The sequence below is a fragment of the Saccostrea cucullata genome, unplaced genomic scaffold (assembly GCF_032062105.1).
Source record: "Saccostrea cucullata isolate Sc308-1 unplaced genomic scaffold, CSIRO_AGI_Scuc_v1 ctg662, whole genome shotgun sequence".
Taxonomy (NCBI): domain Eukaryota; kingdom Metazoa; phylum Mollusca; class Bivalvia; order Ostreida; family Ostreidae; genus Saccostrea; species Saccostrea cuccullata.
The window spans coordinates 347,287-367,466 of record NW_026932584.1 but is presented as its reverse complement, the minus strand read 5'-3'; the positions used below and the strand labels follow the sequence as shown (position 1 = coordinate 367,466).

General features: G+C 32.1%; 2 protein-coding genes, 2 long non-coding RNA genes and 2 pseudogenes across 4 annotated transcripts; 5 read left to right on the top strand and 1 right to left on the bottom strand.

The window, feature by feature from the left end:
* Positions 1-20,180, top strand: part of LOC134235492 (uncharacterized) — a 61,617-nt pseudogene that overhangs the window by 15,559 nt on the left and 25,878 nt on the right.
* On the top strand, positions 15-1,661 carry LOC134235475 (uncharacterized). Its single transcript, XM_062717603.1, has one exon. It carries the CDS (start codon positions 417-419, stop codon positions 1,659-1,661), a length of 1,245 nt encoding a protein of 414 aa, XP_062573587.1. The 5' UTR covers positions 15-416.
* On the top strand, positions 1,923-2,351 carry LOC134235484 (uncharacterized). Its single transcript, XR_009985415.1, has 2 exons — positions 1,923-2,001; positions 2,155-2,351. It is a non-coding gene; the product is annotated as an uncharacterized LOC134235484 (long non-coding RNA).
* Positions 3,277-11,775, top strand: LOC134235474 (uncharacterized; annotated as a pseudogene).
* On the bottom strand, positions 5,960-6,769 carry LOC134235499 (uncharacterized). The gene is made up of 3 exons (XR_009985417.1): positions 6,513-6,769; positions 6,271-6,372; positions 5,960-6,173 (listed from the first exon to the last, which is right to left on the bottom strand). It is a non-coding gene; the product is annotated as an uncharacterized LOC134235499 (long non-coding RNA).
* Positions 13,755-19,152, top strand: LOC134235498 (uncharacterized). The gene is made up of 8 exons (XM_062717633.1): positions 13,755-13,792; positions 13,896-14,072; positions 14,176-14,286; positions 15,300-15,407; positions 15,779-15,892; positions 17,491-17,777; positions 17,885-18,173; positions 18,417-19,152. The coding sequence occupies exons 1-8, from the start codon at positions 13,756-13,758 to the stop codon at positions 18,986-18,988; spliced, it is 1,695 nt and encodes a 564-aa protein (XP_062573617.1). The 5' UTR covers position 13,755; the 3' UTR covers positions 18,989-19,152.

The following is a 20,180-nucleotide window of genomic DNA, read 5'->3' as shown; positions in this document are numbered from 1 at the left end:
TGTATTTATGACACTAATATAGGCTTATTTATTGTTTAAAGGATCAATCGATCTTGCCGACTTTATTAGAGACCATGCTTAATTCCTTCAAATAGATCTTTCAAAAACACCTTTCATTAGCCAAAGCTTCCAGAGAAAACCAGACCAAGTAATGTTTTTTAAATGTCTTAACTGACTCTGAAAACAATACAGGAAATCGATCTTTAGGAATAAGCAGTAGTAACATCGCCCATTTTATTTCTGGGAAAGTATGCGTTCTTTACAGGTGTGCATAGTTTACAATGTAGGTAGAAAATGTCTATTTTTGAAAACGACTAGTGTAGGAACTAAACTGAGCCATTTTCCAAACAAGTACCCAAAACAGATTTGAAATCATTTTTTGAATTTATACAGAAGTTGACTTATAATGGTTCATAATGAGAAGTCAGTTCGAGAAAAGGTTATTTATTCAAGTTAATATTTTGTTATTGTGTGGCTTTTATTCCATTTCTTGTGTGTATGCACTATCAGGGTGTTTTTCGCTAGATTTTGTTTTAAGGAGAGCAAAGTCTACATGCTTAGTTGCTTATGTGACTGATGGTTGCAGTGTTACTGATCTCTCGAAGGAGTACATGTATAAACAATTTCAGTCTCTAAGAAATCTGTTGCTGAACAATGCACATGGAATCTTGGTTGGATTTATCGATATTAATGACAGATGGCCCGATGAGACAGTTTTTGGAAAGCATAATGAAACTATTCACATTGGAAATGTAGTGTTATTCGAGAAAATAAAGAAAGATAGACATGAATTATATCCTATTCTGCAATCTCGAAGTACTTTTCCTTTTGTTTATAAAGACAAATTCCACACTGAAAAGCTGATGGACTTTCTAAATCAGGGTTGTGGCGCGTTTCTTAATGCTACTGGTGGTTTATCCAAACAAGGATTTCATCGTATGGAGATTCTGCAATCAAAATTTTACGTTAAACATGTTTCTGATGTTCAATCCAAAGATGTGTTTTTCCAAAAATGTTCTGAAAATGATAACTTTTGTTATTCAGATCGCCATTTGCATGCTCATAAAATCCCAAGACTTCCCGAATGCGATAGAATTCCCCTTCCATCACGTGAAGATTTTTTCCGCAAATATTTAAAAAGGTCAAAGCCCGTTATTTTCAAAGGAGTTCTGAAAGACTGGCCTGCTTATACAAAATGGTCAAACAAATACTTGAGAGAGAAATATGGCGAACACGAAATTTTGTTCCAACTCACGCCACATAATGAATTTGAAAGAATCGAACCTATTAACATTTGGAAAAATCGTAAAAACTTCAAGCTTTCTCAATCAGGCGCTGATCAAATTTTTTCACCAGATCTGGTGATGGTAATACCCGCTAATGAAAAAAGGAAATTTTCGGATTTTATGGACATTTTGGATGGAATTTCTAATGGGTCCATTGTTAATATGTCTGCGTATTTACAATACGCCTCAATTCCTCAGTATCTTCCAGAACTGGAAAACGATATTCAAGAAGAGATACTTTTTAAGGGTCTCTTAGAAAAGGAGATGTTAAACATTTGGCTTAGCGACGGAAAAACTCTTGGAAAATTGCATTTTGATGCAAGTGATAATTTTCTTTCCCAGGTATTTAACTACTTTTTTTTTCAAAATAACTAAATTATGTTTTAGTTTAAACATCACATAAATAATATCCTTGATAATATCCTTAATTTGTTGAAATTAATAAGATGTAACATTTTGTAACATTTTCCTCGATAGATTTCAATTTTTCATGTACCACATTTCGTAAAAAATGATTTTTAAGATATATAAGTAAAATAAATTTTCAAATATATCTTTAATAAACAAAATACGTCTGGATGTTAAATTGAATCCTAGACAATACATATATGTAAGTTTTCAAATATATTATTCTGTACCTGCCCTCCTTTTGGTGGCATGAAGTTCAGTCCTTTCCTAACATAACTGCAGGAAGAAATCTAGCAATCAACTTCTGGTAATATGTATATTTATATACATATATGTCCATACACATGAAATAATCATGGATATCAAATAACATTGAAAACGTCTACATGGTAGTGCAAAGAATGATTTGACTTGCATTATATGGTCATCTGGTATCTGTTGTTTTCCACTTTTGTTTCAGGTATGCACCGTTTTTAGATCGAGATTACCCGTGTCCCGAGTGCCAACTAGACGTTAATCCAAAGTATAGACATCTCTTGTGATACACTCTCAAACTTCTTTGATATTTTCTCTACTTTCCTGAGTTGTGTCCATACCACCTTTAACATTATCATTGTCTGCAAAACAAAGATTGGGAAATTAAAACGAAACATCTTTTTTGTTCTCTTTATAATTTTCTTAAGATGTATAATATGATACATTTGTACACAAATGGCTAGTGAACACACAATTCAAACGATTATCTATGTTTTAACCGAGTGTTTTCTTTTTTTTTTGCACAGCAAATAAATAAATAGATAAAATATCATAAGGATTTGTATTTTTTTAAAATTAGTTTTATGCAGAAAACAGCGTTAGTTTCAAAATAAATACTCTTTTTTATGCTGCACATGTGACGACGTGCTTGTCAAACGTGATACAAGTCATACAATTGTTTAGTTTTAAATGTCATACTTTTATCATTATCAAATACCAATCGATACCTTTGGCCTTCTGATGGACACGTCCGTCGCATTACATAAGCAGCATTGTCCACCGACAAATTGTAATACATGATACCGTATTTAAGAAAACTAAGGAAAATTCATTACTCCCGCCGACCCTGGAAAAAAATATGTACCTATATAAACAGTAAGCCCAATTGGCAAGTAGTGGCGTCTCCATATTAGTTTAAAATTCTCCAGGGCGACAGTATACAATGAAAATGACAACGACGAAAGAGTACAATGCTTAAAAAGTATTTAAAAATATTGTAGATTATTTGCTTTTCCTTTCTTCTTTCAGTGTTTTTTTTCAAAATCATTTTTGTGTAAACAAATGACTCGGTATCTAAAATCAATATGTTATCAAATTTCTGTGTTGTGAAGGAAAAAAATCAATCACGTTATGTCTTCAAGATTACTTGCTCGGCTATTTTAAATCTTTCTTCTCTATTTTTATCCTGTATTTTGCTTAATTGTAAGAAATTTCTCTGCAGACCTATTACAATGTAAAACGGTTAAATTTTATGCTGTAATGAGGTATACTGAATTGCTATCCGGAAAGCTAATTCAAGACTAAATGCAAATTTAACACATTTAAAATGAAGGATGGGAGACTCTTCATTATATTTAGTAAGTATGTGCTCTCTCTCTCTCTCTCTTACCCATCCTCACACACACCTTCAATTATCATTTGTTAATACATGTATGTATTTTCAAAGATATATGTATATGGTTTTCCGTTACTGGGGTATCATACCGAAGTGAGACTCGTCCAGACAATGGACTTGCCTATTTGTTTAATAAAGAAAGTGTAACCTCGGATGTGGCAAAATACCGATGTGAAGACCTTGGTGGAAAATTAGCGACTGTGCATTCATATGAAGATGAAGACTTTATCGTAAGTAAGTATGCAATTAACTACAATTTCAAGTTTACCAAAATCTCAGAATTGCAGAATTCATTTGATTTGTTGTGTGCACCAATTTTAAATATTTTATTTCCTGACAATACAAATTGAAATATGGTCTATTTTCTATTGTTTCTAAAGAACACCTTCTGACAGGAAACTATCACATAGGAGGCAAGAGACCATGTAACGATCGCGGTACATTTACCTGGGTAGATGGGACAATTGTCAATGTGAATGGCCCAAGGTACTGGGCTCCGGGTAAAGCTTGAATCTGCGTTTACTGTGTCCCTTTTAATAAGGCCTGTATTGCTAGCTTATTTTGGAACCTTGTAGCCTTTTTGAGACAACTGTTTACTGCTTTTCCGCGATTTGGGTTTTACGAAATGGTACGTATTATCTCCCTTTTTTGATAACTGTTGTCTAGAAATATTCATCTGTACGTACCTGTATTTCCCCAAAGCAGTCTACACTCTGAAGTGAGGGATTAGGGGCAATATCCCTCTCTAAGAGAGATAACTTTCTGAAAACAATTTCCCATGAAATTCAATGAATTGTCATGTTAGATTTCATAGATTTCATTCACAAGGACCATTTTAGAGTCAACTCAATCGAATCTAACATAACGTTCAGATGTGGATTTCTAGTTTCTATTGCCCGTATTTTTTGTTTAAAATCATTTATAATAGTTTACCTAAAACATTTAAACCCAGTTCCTTTAAATGGTGTAAATTGAGATATTTCTATCTCTTAACGTATAAGTCATTTCATTGTTACAGAAATTTCAGAAGCAGAATTGTTTAAAAAGATTTAATAAATATTTTGTTTCACTAAAAATATTTTCAAGGGCGATAATGGATCGAAAGATAACTCTTGTTTATTGATGCGTATTATTTTACAAGCACAGAAATCAATTCTGATTTAAAAAGCTACGCTTTGATATGTTTTCTAATGAGAATTTATTAGATAGGTATGAAAGTAAATATTATTTCTTTATATACCTCATACTGTATACTGGGTTATTTTCGCCCCGTGTTATTTTCGCCCTTTTGAACTTGTGAACAATTTTGCCCTGTTTTAAATTCGCCCAGTCATAGTTCTGTTTAAGAAATTATGAGGTGTAATTTGAATTCGCCCCGTTTTAAATTCGCCCAATCAAGTAGAGGGCGAAAGGGGCGAAAATAAAACGGGGGCGAAAATTTCCCTGTATACAGTATTTCTAATTTTATCGTGAGATAGAAAATAATTGATCTTTCTATTTACCATATCAAATTTTCTTCACAACATGATTTGACATATTATTCATTTCTGAAAAAGAAAGCAACGCTTCATACTTCAAACTATTCTCCATTTGAATTTAATGCTAATTTAATTTTCATTAATGTTGTTGATGAAAATCATTATTTGGAATTTTAAAAAAATCGGGAAATTTGGAGCAGAGGGATATTGGCCCTTAAACTCATGATGATAAAAATAGAATGAATCTTGCATTTCACACTCGACGGTGTTAGGTTTTATATGTTCCAAACAATATGAAAATTGTTGTTCATACAGAAAATGATCAGGGGAACATATGGATTTACATACAGAAAAGACGGACGCACGAGCTATACATGCATATTAGGCCTCCTCTTCTTGGCGAAATGTACATTCCGGTAGAATGATTAAGAAATCAACTGAACTAACTCACAGAGTTTCAACAGATAAAGCAAATAGAAATGGAAATATTAAGAAATATGATATTGATGATATTGTAACGTCATTGAATATCTTTTTTTGCAGATGAACCCAACAACCGCAGAAATAATGAATGTTGCATGGAATTTAGGATGTATGGCTCAAAATTTATGTGGAATGATATCCATTGCTTCAATTTGAATGGATATGTATGTCAGTGTACGTATCGGTAATAATGTTATAAATCATTGTTTAACCCCCTCCTCCCTGAAAAAATATATATGAAGCTAGAATCATCAAAATATAAATATTGTATAAACTTTGCAATTGATTTTTTTTTTATTTTTTGCAAAATAATTTAATGTTTTTGAAATAGGATGTAATTTGCATATTTTTGTAAATAGACAATGCATGTCTTTCTTCGCCTTGTATGAATAATAGAACATGCACACCCCGGGGAATGGATTACGAATTTGAATGTGAACTGACTTTTAGCAATAAATCCAGCTGCAATATAGGTTTGTCATATTTCTGCAAGTTGCCTTATCATCAAATTCTTACACAGACTTACTATAAGGCCATTTTTTTTATTAGTTGTTTTACGGATTTTTTTGGGGAAAATGTCCATTGGGTGGCTACAAAAAAAAGAAAAAAAAGAAGAAGAAGTGTTCAATGTTCAAAACTTTTGATATGCAGCATATAAAGCATTTGGGGAAATCAACCTCAGAACATTGCACAGAAATGTCTTTCTTGGCATTCCTCACTAAAAGAGAACGATTCGAGCAGAGAGACATATTATGTGAACAATGCTAAACTTTTCTGTGTATGTCTATGACTGGATACGGTTGTCCTGTCACTGCTACGTCCACATTGCCACAGAAAGACACACTTCAGCAAATTTTACACAACCCCCTGTAAAATAATAAAAGTTTAATCAAATTCAGATAATACCTTTTCTTAAACAGTATTAAACATTCAGTGCACAATCAATGGACACAAATAAACTTACTAGAATGATAAGTCATCCCCATTGGGTTTCACATTCCTATGACTCTCATACAAACATTTTTTTGTCTAAGAACATCCTGATGAGTCAGTTCCTTTTCCAAATCTAAAATTTAAAACTTTAAGAAACATTTCTTTCACACATCTTTTGTTTCTCTGACGACAACACGTCTTGCAGATTTTTAAAATACAGTCAAACATGTGCTTTTAAAAATGTCTTAAATAATATATGAACTGTTAACTAACCATTAGATATAACTGTTCAAAACTTCGCCAAACCCTCAAATAAAAGTTATGGGTGTCGGATGGAGTGCAAGTGACGACATCAGATTCGTTGGTTTTGGCTGTAATTTCCTCAACCACCACACTCCATTCGCTGATCAGATAACATCATATATAGAATAATCACCAGCCTGATCAGCTCATAAAAACCGTCATACATTTATACATTTACTACTGTTCTTAAAACATTTATATTCTGTTTTGAAAAACCTAAAATGTTTCACATGTAGCATTTCTGCTGTCCGCTAGGGGAAATTAACGAACGATAACTGGAAATCAGCGGAAGTGCTGGTCCTGTGTTTACCCGTGCATTTACAGACACGCACCACTACGGTGTTCTTGTTTCCTATGATAGGATATTATCTGGTATGTGACATTGTCTTTATAAGTAAAATTTAATTTCTTCAGGTATATGGTGTGATTACTCTGTTATGTTTTTACAGTACAGTTCATTAAATTAAAAGTAAATTATTTTTTTCTAAATACGTCTAACATGTTGGGCTCAAGAAAATATTATTTACATATGTTTTTCTGCTTAACCTATCTCAACCTATGGATTATTAAGTGGGGAAATGTTTACAAAAGTTATATGAAAAATAACAAGTTATATAAATGAAGCGATCTTGGGTAAAGATTTTTTTGAAATATGGAAGTGGTATTTTGTGCTGCAAAATTACCTCCCTTTTCAATCAGCTGTGTATAGTTTATTTCAATATTAGGCCTATATCACATGTAGTATGTATAGGAACTTTTACAATACATATTTTATATAATAATTTGTGATTGTATACAGTGATGTAATTTTTTTTTTGTTTAGCCAAGGCATATTGGATCGACATAGTGTGTTTGTGCCATATATGTTGAAAAGGTAATTGCTTAATTAGGGGTTTTATTGGAATGTTTTTAAGTTTTGTGTGAGTTATTGGTGTGTGAATCACACAGACTTGTCACGTAGGCATATTTCATGAAGCGCCCTAGCGCTTCATGAAAAATATGCCTACGTGCAAGTCTGTGATTCACACACCAATAATTCACACTAAACTGAAAAGCATTCCTTATATTTACATTTTACATGTTGAGAACCAATCAAAAAATCCTTAATATTTGAATTTCTCCCTGCCCTATATCGTTGCATTTTTAATAACGTCGCTGCAGCCTCATTGTGACGTCATGTTAACGCACGTTTCTCCGTGTATATTTCTACGTGTGACTATACACGGAAATGGTTTTCAAATCAATCTCACTGTTGGCTTACTAGAAAAACACAGCAAATGTAAATATTAAATTATGTGTTTGCTTTCTGTGCACATGCAATTAGTACATATTATTTCAAAGGACCTTTACCTGTGTATACAATCAAATCTACCTGAAGTTACTCCTCATTATATCAAAGGAACATTACCTGTGTGTATGTTTAAGTCTTTGTGAAGTTACTCCTCATTATATCAAGAGGACATTACTTTGAAGTGCTTTAAATAAACCACATCCTAAATTTTTCAAGAAATAATACAATGTAATATAATGTCTTCTCTAATTGTAATGAAATTTCTAATATTGGTCATCATAGTCTGGAGCTGTGCCGGCGGGGATTTAAATCCCTGGTACCGCCACGGATGCCGGATTGGTTCAGACTAGACCAAAAAATTAATTATCTTCCATACATTCATTCTTTCTTCATTTCCTCCCATTGCAGAATTTATTAAGTACAAACAAACACACTTGGCCTAATTACTATATCCCTTCCCACTCCAATGCAAGGGGGTAAAATATTAGTAATAAAAATGAGAATCTGTGTCAATTGAAACTATGTTAAATTTTTAGGTATAAAATATTTTCTGTATTTTTGTAATCATCCAAAAAAGTTATCAAAATATGTATCATTCACTTTTTTAATTCAGCAAGTTTCCTATTCTTTAAAGATATTAATATTGCACAGGAAAATACAAATTTTCAATTTTTAATAAGTAGGATTTTTATATATTTTAAAATCTCAAACTTTTGCATAAAAAGATTTTTCTTTTGCCAGATGTAACATCAAATGTCTTCTTTTATGATTTGCATTTTTTTTAAAATTGTAAATTACAATTTATTACAATATTTTTATACAAAAGTTTTTGTGAGTAGAATCAGTCAGCGCGGGATTTTCCGCATTAACTGATACTAATTGTTTGCATTAACTTTTGTATTATTACATGTATCTCAGTCTTTCTCACAGAAACAAGCCTAGCTCATAAGAAACATAAATTTTAGCTCTTTCCTATTTGATGTTGCACTTTATATATAGCTATTATTCATTGATATTCAGCACTGATGGAGGAGAAACATTTTATAAAGATAAAAACATTGATTTGAGCCATTTAAATGTACCTTTAGTCTATATCATTTGTCTTCAATTCTTAGAATCTGCCTAAATTCTTACAAGACATTGAATTTACCTACAAAGTGATGGATGCTTAATTTGGACTGTGTTGGTAAATTGTTGTAAACAAAATCAGTCAGCGCGGGTTTTTCGCACTACTGAATCTTATTGTTTGCATAAACCTCTGAGTCACATTTTTTCTTGTACCATATCCTACAAAAGAAGTTCCACATAAATATACAGTTTGTAGCTCTCCCTAAAAGCTGATGCAATTCAAGAAAATATATTTTTCTATATTCACAACTCAAATGAAAGGATTTACAAATGTTAGAACCTTCATTATAACTTTTCCACAATCTTAAAAATTCTTAAACAGCTGGAATACTCTTTCATTTACCTCAAATAACTAGTATTTTTATTATTATAGACTCTCTGTAAGTTCTCCCTTTGTTATAATCAGTAAGACTAGTGCTGGCTTTTATGCAGCATACTGATTTAAATATTTGTAACAGTTGCTTTGATTTAAAAAAAATTTAGTTACATAATTACATATGTTGCAATTGAGAAATTTACCTCTCTGTTGAAGGGATATGCAAATTTCTACATGAAATGCTATATGGAATCTACACTTCAATTCATACTTGATTATAACAACATGGACCTAAAGTCATTTACCATACACTTCATACTGGATATAGACATAAAATATCTGCCGGTTAACATTTATTTCATGATGGATAAAACTGTGGAATTACACTTTCTACTGGATTGAAAACATGGAATATTCTCCCTTTATCATCAACTGACTCCTTCAACTTGCATATTTATTGTATAACACAGTGACACTATTTTTGGACTCAAAAGTCTACATCATCTACATCTTGCCTTGGATTATTATTTTTCGGATTATTATAAAATGACTTCTACAAGTTTTCCTCATCAGGGAATACAAACTACCTCTGAAACAGAAATATGACATGAACCTTCAAGAGTCAGTATATACAGTGTACTTGATGGAAATAAAGAAACAGACTTTAGATAGAGTTATCCTTCCTAATGGTTATGTTTTTTTTTTTACTTTGTATTGGATTACCTCCCGTAGAAAATGGTAGGTCACAGCTTCTACTTTTGACGAGGTAGGGTGTGCATGTGATTATTTTAATTTCTACAAAACAACCAATAAAATTTCGTTTCATATTTACTTCTAAATGCAGAAAGGAAAGTAAAAATGAACATTTGATCTTTCAATTCTTCAATTTATTTTTTAGGGAGAATTGCTATCACATGGCCGTCACACTTATTTCATCTCTGACTATAAAACGCTTGCAGAGATTTTTTAAAAGGGTCGATAGTAGAAGCGTTTACATGATTCTGATCACAACTTAGTAAAATTCAAACAATGTACGGTCATTTCCGGATTTTTTAAATATGTTTGAAGTAAAGTTCGATCGGCGATTATAAAAAAAGGATTGAATGGAATTTTTATTTTTTTTCCAAAACTTAGGAAAATGGGGTCGGCGGATCCGTAAAACAACTAATAAAAAAATTTGGCCTAATGAAATATTTATTCCCCTTTTCTCTTCCCAAAAGACAAACGATTTATTACTTGTCATGCTCATACGTTCTAAATATGTTGATTATCTTAGTCATGCAAACTCTTAAAAACAATCTTGTGTGACAAATACTTTTAGATTGCAATCCCGGACCTGCTGATATTGTTTTTGTTGTGGACACCTCGTCAAGTTTAGAAAACAAAACAAATAAATGTTTAGAGTATATGAATAGAATTATAGATCGACTACCTCTAGGCAATGAAGGATTTCGAATGGCGGTTGTTTCATACGACTTCGAACCATTGGAACACATCACACTTGGCCAATATCAAAAAGCAGAAACGATTAAAGAAGAAATGACGAGAATCCTATTTGAAACAAAGGGATCCACATACACCGGAAAAGCTCTGAGAAAAAGTTCAATCTGATGGACATCTATGGGCCTTTAGTATTCTCTTCGTCTAATGATGACGTAATAAATATGATCTTAAAAAAGACTGTGCACGAAGATTGTTCAAGTAAGGTTTGATTAGATTTACTTTATTGTTATTGTGTTTCTGAAGAACATATAAACATGCATCCCTGCCTAGAAGTCTTGGAATTTAGAATTTAAATATGATAATTAAAGCTTTGACGGTGAAGTATTTGACAATTTATTAGAAAATGTAATTATGCCTAGCAATTGTTAAAAGTTAATATTTGTTGAACGGTTTTAATATATATGCAAAATATAGGAGACAAAAAAGCATCGTCTTATATTAAAAAATTTACTTGTTTTCAGATTGCAGTGTCTCTAACAAAACTGACGTCATAATTATTCAGGACAATTCATTGACTGGAGTTGTCTTCCAGTACTCACTGAGTGTTGCAACAGAAATAGCTCACAGATACATTCTTACGAAAAATGATATCAGACTTGGTCGAATATCTTTTGATGTGAACGAATTTGCTTATTACAGTCATGACGGACAGTTTCTAGCAAACTTACAAAATCCTAATCGCTGGAAAAAATTGGATTTTAATGTTTACTGACTGATGCATCAATTCAACTCCTCTCATCTGGTGTGGACAGGAACAAAGTTATTGTCATTATAACAGATGGTCATTGGTCAAACGTGAGCAGAGTAGAAGAGAAAATGGAAGATCTAAGCCGACAAAACATCACATCGTCGCGGTCGCGGAGGATTCTAATTTTACCACCTTATACAGAGTTATACAAGACCCTTTTTATGAATTTCACATCAATGAGAAGAAAAGATGGAATATCATAGATATCACTGTATCCCATAGTTTTAGAGTTAGTTGTGAATTTTAAAGCATACTTTTATTTTAGGAAAGTCCACTGAATATATAGTTTTTACAACTACTTTTATCTGTTATATTCTGATTAAGGTACACTTTCTTGTGACAGTTGATGAGAAGTACTGAACCTGGAATTTCTTTGAAATTTTAATATCTGTATAGCCTTGAAATTCGTTGATCATATAGCGTAAAAAAATTCCAGGCCTACTACAGGGTGCAACAACTGTTTTAACCCCAAAACACTACGAAAAAAGGTCCCCAAAAAGCAGAAACTTTTTTGTATACAAACGCTTTAAATAAAGCGACACGATCGAAATGTTCTGAAAGAACTTGAGAACTGCATTAACAACACCAAAATGCATAAATGAAATACTAGTATATAGAGATAAAAACAGTATTGAAGAGTTCATTAACAATACAAATTTTATAGCAGAGCAACCAAAAAACCTCTAAAAATCAAAGATGGATAATTAAGATGCCATGGAGTAGTGGGCACCCCCAGTGTTCAGTGTGTAAAGAATGGTCTAACAATTAAGATGAAAAGCGTCTTTCAACATTTGACTTGATGATAAATTGAGTTTGCTTAAAATCTCATGATCTTTATCGACTCTGGGGCTGAGACTTCTCTGCCATTTTTAAAGCAATTTGCGTTGTAGTTTCTTTTTAGTCATCTTCGACTTGTCATAAGGCTCTATTGTTTGTATGTATCCAAACTAAATGTTAGCCCTATGCAAGATGGTCTCGTTTCTTTTTCTCTATCCAACTAAAATCTACATATTTTACTGCTCAGATAAGCTGTGTGTTTGATACGTTCAATCGACGCAATTCGAATGCGTTTAAAGTCACCAGATTTGTTTGAGGAACATCTGAAATAGGCAGAGTTTCCATTTGTCATAAATAAATCGTGTAACAAACTCTGCCCCTTGTAATAAGATATATGCCACTTTTTGTGGTGGTTTGAAACCGGGATATCAAGAATATCGTAGTCTGCGAGAGAAGTTAGAATTTAAAAAGGAATTTCTATTTTCTTTATTACCCAAGTGCAAAGACTGCGTGCAAAATAATTACAAGCCCTTTAAACTATTATCTAGATGTCATTCAACAAAGTAAATTCTTTAGAAAATTTTAAACTTGAGGTGCCTTTGATCTCTTACTTAAGGAAACTCTAAACACTAACAAAAAGTGCTTTTTGGACATGGAGAAAAATATCATATAACGGTGTGCATATTGAGACTATTTAGTTGGTAGTTCCACAGATTTCCCCTTTTATTCTCATTAACGATTGCGCATTAACCCTGCCTCCGGTCCCCTGCTCCCTGCACAAAGCAAGCCTTAGGATACAAAAGTGGAATATTTTAAAGTAAAATTTATATGTTTGGACCGGTAATATCAGTGAGACGAAACAAGAGTACATTTAGCGTATGAAGTGATTTGCCAACCTGCAAGCCACCTCTTAAAAGTGTATGTTCATACTTATGAAATGAAAATTTAAAATAATGACGTCTTACCAAAATGTATTTGTAGAACAAATAAAGCACCAATCATAATCTATTATTCAATTCATGCAAACTTAGCATTTCCCGCCATTGTACTTTCTTAATCTAATTTTTTTCGTTCCTCATTAAAATAACACCGCCTACGGTCGGACAAAATTACTTGAAATATGTTATCTAAATTAAATCTTTCTTCAAATTTATTTTTAGCAACCAAATTTCGGTCTTTAAAGCAAATGTGCATGTTTTGTATTTAGAAGGAGGTTATATAAATTTGATCGATAGATTAATAGGACTTTGTTCATTTATCTTTTCATGTATTTTGTTTACCATTGAAAGAAGTTTTTTAATAGATTGATTCAATTGTAAATCAGTTGAATTTAATATTGAAATAATAATATCGTTGATCAGATAATTTAAAATATTATTGTTATTCGACAATCACGTGCTCACAATTTTCATTCTATATTTAGGCTTTTTGGATTTTTGTATAATACATTATGAAAATGAAACATTGGAAGCTCTTCATAACATTCGGTAAGTTCTCTCTCTCTCTCTCTCTCTCTCTCTCTCTCTCTCTCTCTCTTTCACATCCCTTTCACTAAATCAACACTTATATTTAATATTTAAATATTTAAAGGAATCATCTTTTCCACCCCTACAATACTGTGCCACTGGGAGACTCGTCAAGACAATGGACTGGCATATTTTTTTGAAGACAAAAAAGTAACCTGGTCTGAGGCAGAAAAGCGGTGTAAAAATTTCGGGGGATCAGTAGCGATTGCACGTTTTGATGAAGATCAGAACTTCCTCCTTAGTGAGTAAAATTAATTTCATCATCAAATCTGAGCATTTTTTTTTTATTTTTTAATAAAAATTGTTTGAGTTTGAGTTCATATAATTCATTATAATTTCTTTAGAGTACCTTAATTCTGGAAAGTATTACATAGGGGGTAGGAAATCTGACGGTGGAGAGTTTATTTGGTTAGATGGAACCCCAATTAATAGATCAGATCCACGCTGGGAGCCAGGTTAGGCATGTTTTCTTTACAACCCCTTACATTTCTTCACAATATCCCCTATAAGGCACATTGCCTTTTTGGTGTGACCTATCAGTGTATCAGATACACAGTGGAGTCTGTCAGGTATTTTTCTCTTTTGCTTGTTTTGCTTTTTTGTCCATTCAAACGAGTACTAATAAATTAAAAATATTGACTTTCTTAAAAAAAAATTAATCCTTATTTTGACCTTAACTTAGACCTCATTCCTTCCAGAATATAAACAATCCTGAATTCGTTCTACATCTTTATGCTTGTATAAAATTATGATAATATCTATAGAAGATTTTTTTCTTTGAATTGATACATGTACTTTTATTAGAGACCTCGAAAATGGGACTACCAAACACAAAAAAAGGTTTTAACAAAGTTCCCTTTAACGTAGATAAGGTCACTGCATCGACCAAATAATTTGCAATATACCGGTATTTAAACGACACTGATTATATTTATCTTCATCAGCTTGATTGTCAATAGGATGCCTTGTTTATGAAATTCTTTAAAGGTAGGCTCTTGCATTTTGAATCAACTGGTAGACATAAACTACAAACATAAGGAAATTTCCGAAGGGAAGTTGAAGTCATCACGTTTATCGTGGGGTTTAGTTGTGATATGCTGTCAGGTATAAATACAAGTTCCTCACATTTCTCCTACATATACTTTCCAAATGGATTCAAACCGGAAACAAAATTCCAAATCATGCAAAAGATTGAGTGAATTAACACCCGGCTAGAAGTAGATAAAATATATTGGGACGTTGCTAGTCAACAGGGGATATTTGCTCCCCTCAGGCACCCGATCCCACCTCTTTAATTTCTAGGTGTTCGTGTTTTATATGATGCCCTCTTCACATATTTGTATTGTTTATGGATTTTTTTTTTTAGATCGATCACTGTTCGGTTTTTACCTTTATATTTGTTGTTTATATATTGTCTTGTAGACAAATACAGTGTATGTTTCTTTTTGATATCTTACATCTTCTTCAGATGAACCAAACAACCTCAAAGGAAACGAAGATTGCCTTGAACTTCGCGGGTACAATGGAAAATGGAATGATATTCCTTGTAACAGTCTAAAGGGTTTTGTTTGTCAGTGTAAGCAATCAACTGTATGATTATTAAAATCAAAACAGAAGACTGAAATTTGAATGATTAATTTTTCAAAACAAACATCTTCAAATCTTTTGAAATTGTAAATATCTATAATTTACATGTTTGCTCTCCGAAATGGTTCACCTTGTAAATTTCTGAACTAGTATGATCTTAAAGGGAAATTTTTACACGTTTTTTTAGAATTCAGTTGAACATAATGACATTTCAGTTTTGTTTTTCTTAACGTACTTTAAACTATGATTGCTTTGTAAATGTTATCTTGAAATTTAATTTTTAAACTTCACAAGCATTTTAAAAATTTATAGTGATAAAAGAAATGAATGAAATCTAATTTGAAATGTTTCAAAATATAGATAACGCATGTTTTCCCTCGCCTTGTATGAACAATGGAACGTGTACACCAATGGGATTGGCGTATACATGTGAATGTGATCTGACCTTCAGCAATAAACACAATTGCAATATAGGTAAGGCAAATTAAAAAAATTCTGACGATGATCCTTTTACACCGTCGACTATCCACGGGTTTATCTCGTTTTTACACCTATCACCCATGGGCAAACTCACCGAAATATTTTAGCATGTAATTAATATGCACGGGTTATTTGATTAGCTGCTGCACAGAATTATGATGGCAAATCAACGAATCACATTTTGGATTACGTTCGGTATTTTCGGCAATGCACACACATATTTCGTAGTTTACGAATATGCACATCGATTGCAAACAAATCCATTCGCCGGTGCATTTAGCAGTTTGAGAAAGGTACTTCGATCGGTATTAACTCTGAATGGTATCTAATAATCCAAAATTTTTACCGGGATCACGATATTTTCAAAATAATCATCATAGCAAACTTATAAGCGTATTTTTAAAATTGAGGAGTTCCAACTTTCTGATAGATTGACTATATTTAACGAATTTGCATAATAAACAACGATATTTTAGCGAGTTTTACCACGAGTGATAAGTAAATTAAACATGAGATCATCCGTGGGTATCCGGTGATGATCCTTTTATTATGCTACTGAAAGGACACTCCAAAATGATATGTTTTTTGCAAAGCACCAAATCGATTGCTAACGTTACAGCTGCTGATTATAATATCCATGTGAGATACCGATTATTTCTGTAGGCTGATGATGTGCATAACAATGAATTTAAAGTATAAAATTATTTCTTTTGTTATTCGAACAAAATTTTCAAAATAAAATCCATTACATTTTTTTAAGTTTCGAATATTCTTTATGCTCTCGATAGTATGGAGTTGCTATAATGAAATGTGAAAATAACAAAGAGAAATCATGCTCAGATGTCCATTTAAACAATCAAAATGAGAATCAGAGCAAACACAAATCTCTAAAATCATCAGGGATGGAGTCAGATGAAGGATTAAGTATCCTTTGTCGATCGGTCAGTTTCGTCGTGTGAATAAACCTTGTAATAATTAAAAAAAAAAAAATAAAAATCATCAGTCAATTTGCAATGTGATTTATGTCTTGACAATTAGTATGAAAAAATATCAGTCAGTGTTCTTCTTTATGCCAGATTACTACATGTATATGCTCCAATGCTAGAAATATTACATGTAAAAAAAAAAGTAAATAAAATCGCAAATTGTCTGATTAAAAATTACTTTAAAAACATTGATATGCGTTTATAACAGTAATTGAGATAAAATAAACTATTTTTATAATCATTTATCTATATTTTAAAGGGAATATTCTATAGAAGTAACCAAAATGACGTCTCGTGTCTTATGTTCACTTTTAACACAGCTACAAATAGATATGCCGCTTCTGTAACATGTATTTTTAGAAATCAGTTTTAATTTTTTTATAAATGGTGTTATAATTAATAATATTTGTATCTGATGTATTAATCTCAAATAACTTTTAGAAGAACTAGAAGTAATAATTTGCAAAAGTATGACGAAACTTGCAGCAAGATGAAAACAAACCCAGACTAATGAAATATAAGAACAATACTATAACTTTAATGTCACAAAAGAAGTATTGAGAGAGGACTGAGGCTTAATTAAATGTATCAGTTTATTATTTTCAGATTGCAGTCCTGGTCCTGCTGATATTGTCTTTCTTATGGACACGTCCTCTAGCTTAGAAAACAAAACAAACAAGTGCGTGGAGTATATGGGTAGAATTTTAAATCGAATACCTCTAGGTAATGATGGATTTCGAGTGGCAGTTATTTCATACAATTTTGAACCAATACAACTAATTACCCTTGGTCAATATAATACTGCAGAGGTGATTACAAATGTTGCTACAGGACTCAACTCCAAGTCACAAGGTGCTACATACACAGAAAATGCTCTGAAGAAAAGCTTTGAGGTGAGTTTTTATTATTTGACATGGGTTTTATATAAATTACGAGTTTTATTCAAGAATAAATAAAAAAGATCATGATAATTTCATTCTTCTTTTTTGTTCGATAAAAGACACTCACTGATGAAAATGCAAAACAGAAATCACACAAAATCATCGTCATCATATCAGACGGGCTCTCAACCGATAGAGATGCAGCCATTAAAGCAGCAGAACGATTCCGGATGTGGCCATATCACGTGATAACCACAATAGGAATTGGTGAAGCGATTGACCATTTCGAGCTAATCCAATTAGCGTCAAAGGATCAGAATAATATCTATGGACCACTAGTATTCTCTTCGTCTAATGATGACGCAATTAATATGATTCTGAGAGAGGCAATGCATAAAGATTGTACAAGTAAGAATTTATTACTTCTACTTTTAACTTTTAATCCCAAAGCACCGATGACAAATTGTTTAATAGAAAATAAAATGTGAATACATGTATTTAAAAATGATTACTATAGTCCTTGAGAATTGCTCAATGTTAAAAATTCTAATTGTATAAGTTGGTAACACTATGATGATATTCAACTGGTCTAAAATGATAAAGGTAGCATACGAAGACAAAGTGAAAACTATCGTTGCTACTTAATTTCAGATTGCAGCATCTCTAACAATACTGACGTTATAATTATACAAGACAATAATTTTTCCGGAGTTGATTTCAAGAACTCGCTGAGTGTTGCATCAGAAATAGCCCATAGATATTTTCTGACAAAAAAGGATGTCCGAGTCGGTCGAATATCTTTCGATATAGATGACTTTGCATATTACAGTCATGACGACCAATTTCTGGTAAGCTTGCAGAAACTTAATCCTGGGAAGAGATCTGAATCTAATATAGAGAGTTTACTGTCGAATGCAGCTGTTCAACTTCTTTCATATGGTGTGTCATCTGGTGTTTCATCTGAAGCCAAAAGACACAAAGTTATTGTGATCATCACAGACGGTCACTGGTCAAAAGTGAGTAGAGTTGAGGAGAAAATCGAAGATCTAAGCCGACAAAACATTACAACAATGATTGTCGCAGTAACAAATGATTCCAATTTTACCACCTTATATAGGGTTACACAAGACCCTTTCTATGTTTTTTACATCAATGAGAAGAAAAGATGGAATATCATAGATATCATTGTATCCCAAAGTTTTAGCGTTAATTGTGAATTATAAGATTTACTTACTTTTTTCTCGGAAAGTCCACTGAATTTATAGTTTTTATAGTTACTGTTATCTGATATATTTTGATTAAGGTAAACTTTTGTGACAGTTGCTGAGAAGTATTTAAGTTAGAAGTTCGTTTAAATTTTTAAATGTGTATAGTGCAACCTTAAAGTTCGATGATTAAATAAAAGTATATTAAGGTCCACAAAGGGTAATTCATTGTTTTTAACCCTAAAACACTATGGCAAGAAGGTCCAAAAAAGCAAAAAGACAATATTTCTTGTATACAACACTTTTAACTAAGAGACTCGATGAAAATATTCTGATGGTTTCATGATTATGTAATATATAAATATAGCCCTTTGATGAGGTCAATCCATAGATATATCGACTTCACAGAAAAGCATATCGACCGAGCACGAAGTGCGAGGTCGATATGCTTTTCTGTGAAGTCGATATATCTATTGATTGACCGAATTAAAGGGCTACATTTGTTATATTATTTTTTACATAGATTAACAAAACAAATTATGAAAATAATGGGAAAAAGTTTTCTCCCTTAAACACTTAGAGAGTAGAGATCAAAATAAATTACGCTGTTTAATGTAAATGTGTTTCCTTTATATTGATGGAGTAATTTAGAGGATTTACTTATTCAAAATACTTCATTTATTTGATTATGTTTTGTATCAATATTTGACACACATATCCAATATGTTTTAATATGAAGTAGATCTTTATTCAATGCATTGTTTCGTCTCATCAAATACAGAAAATTGAAAAAAAAATTAGTAGAAGTTGAAATAATTTTTTTTTCTAGAAACATTAAGTCATACACTGTATTGGCTATGATTGAAATCAGTACTATTTTGTTTCACACAAATTATCTCCATTTTAAGAAACCTCAAGTCGATAGGCATTTCAAATTCTATAAATAGTAATTCGTCTTTATGCTGTTTAAAAATACTTAATCATGTGATCAAGTTTGAGCCAATCAGAGAGCTTGGAATAAATGATAAAAATAATATTACCTTATAAACTGGTTCGAAAAAACGGGATAACTGCATAATGAGACACCAAAATACGTAGATGAAATATATGGAAAGCATTCAAGCTCAAAAGTTCGTTAAACGAAACAAATTGGGATCAGAGCAAACACGGACTTATAAGACTTATAGGTGGGATCAGGTGCCATGGAGGA

Coding starts and splice junctions, on each gene's coding strand:
- LOC134235498 (XM_062717633.1), top strand. CDS start 13,756: ATGAAAATGAAACATTGGAAGCTCTTCATAACATTCG. Junction 13,793..13,895: donor GAAGCTCTTCATAACATTCG/GTAAGTTCTCTC, acceptor AAATATTTAAAG/GAATCATCTTTTCCACCCCT. Junction 15,893..17,490: donor TAAACACAATTGCAATATAG/GTAAGGCAAATT, acceptor TATTATTTTCAG/ATTGCAGTCCTGGTCCTGCT.
- LOC134235475 (XM_062717603.1), top strand. CDS start 417: ATGAGAAGTCAGTTCGAGAAAAGGTTATTTATTCAAGTTAATATTTTG.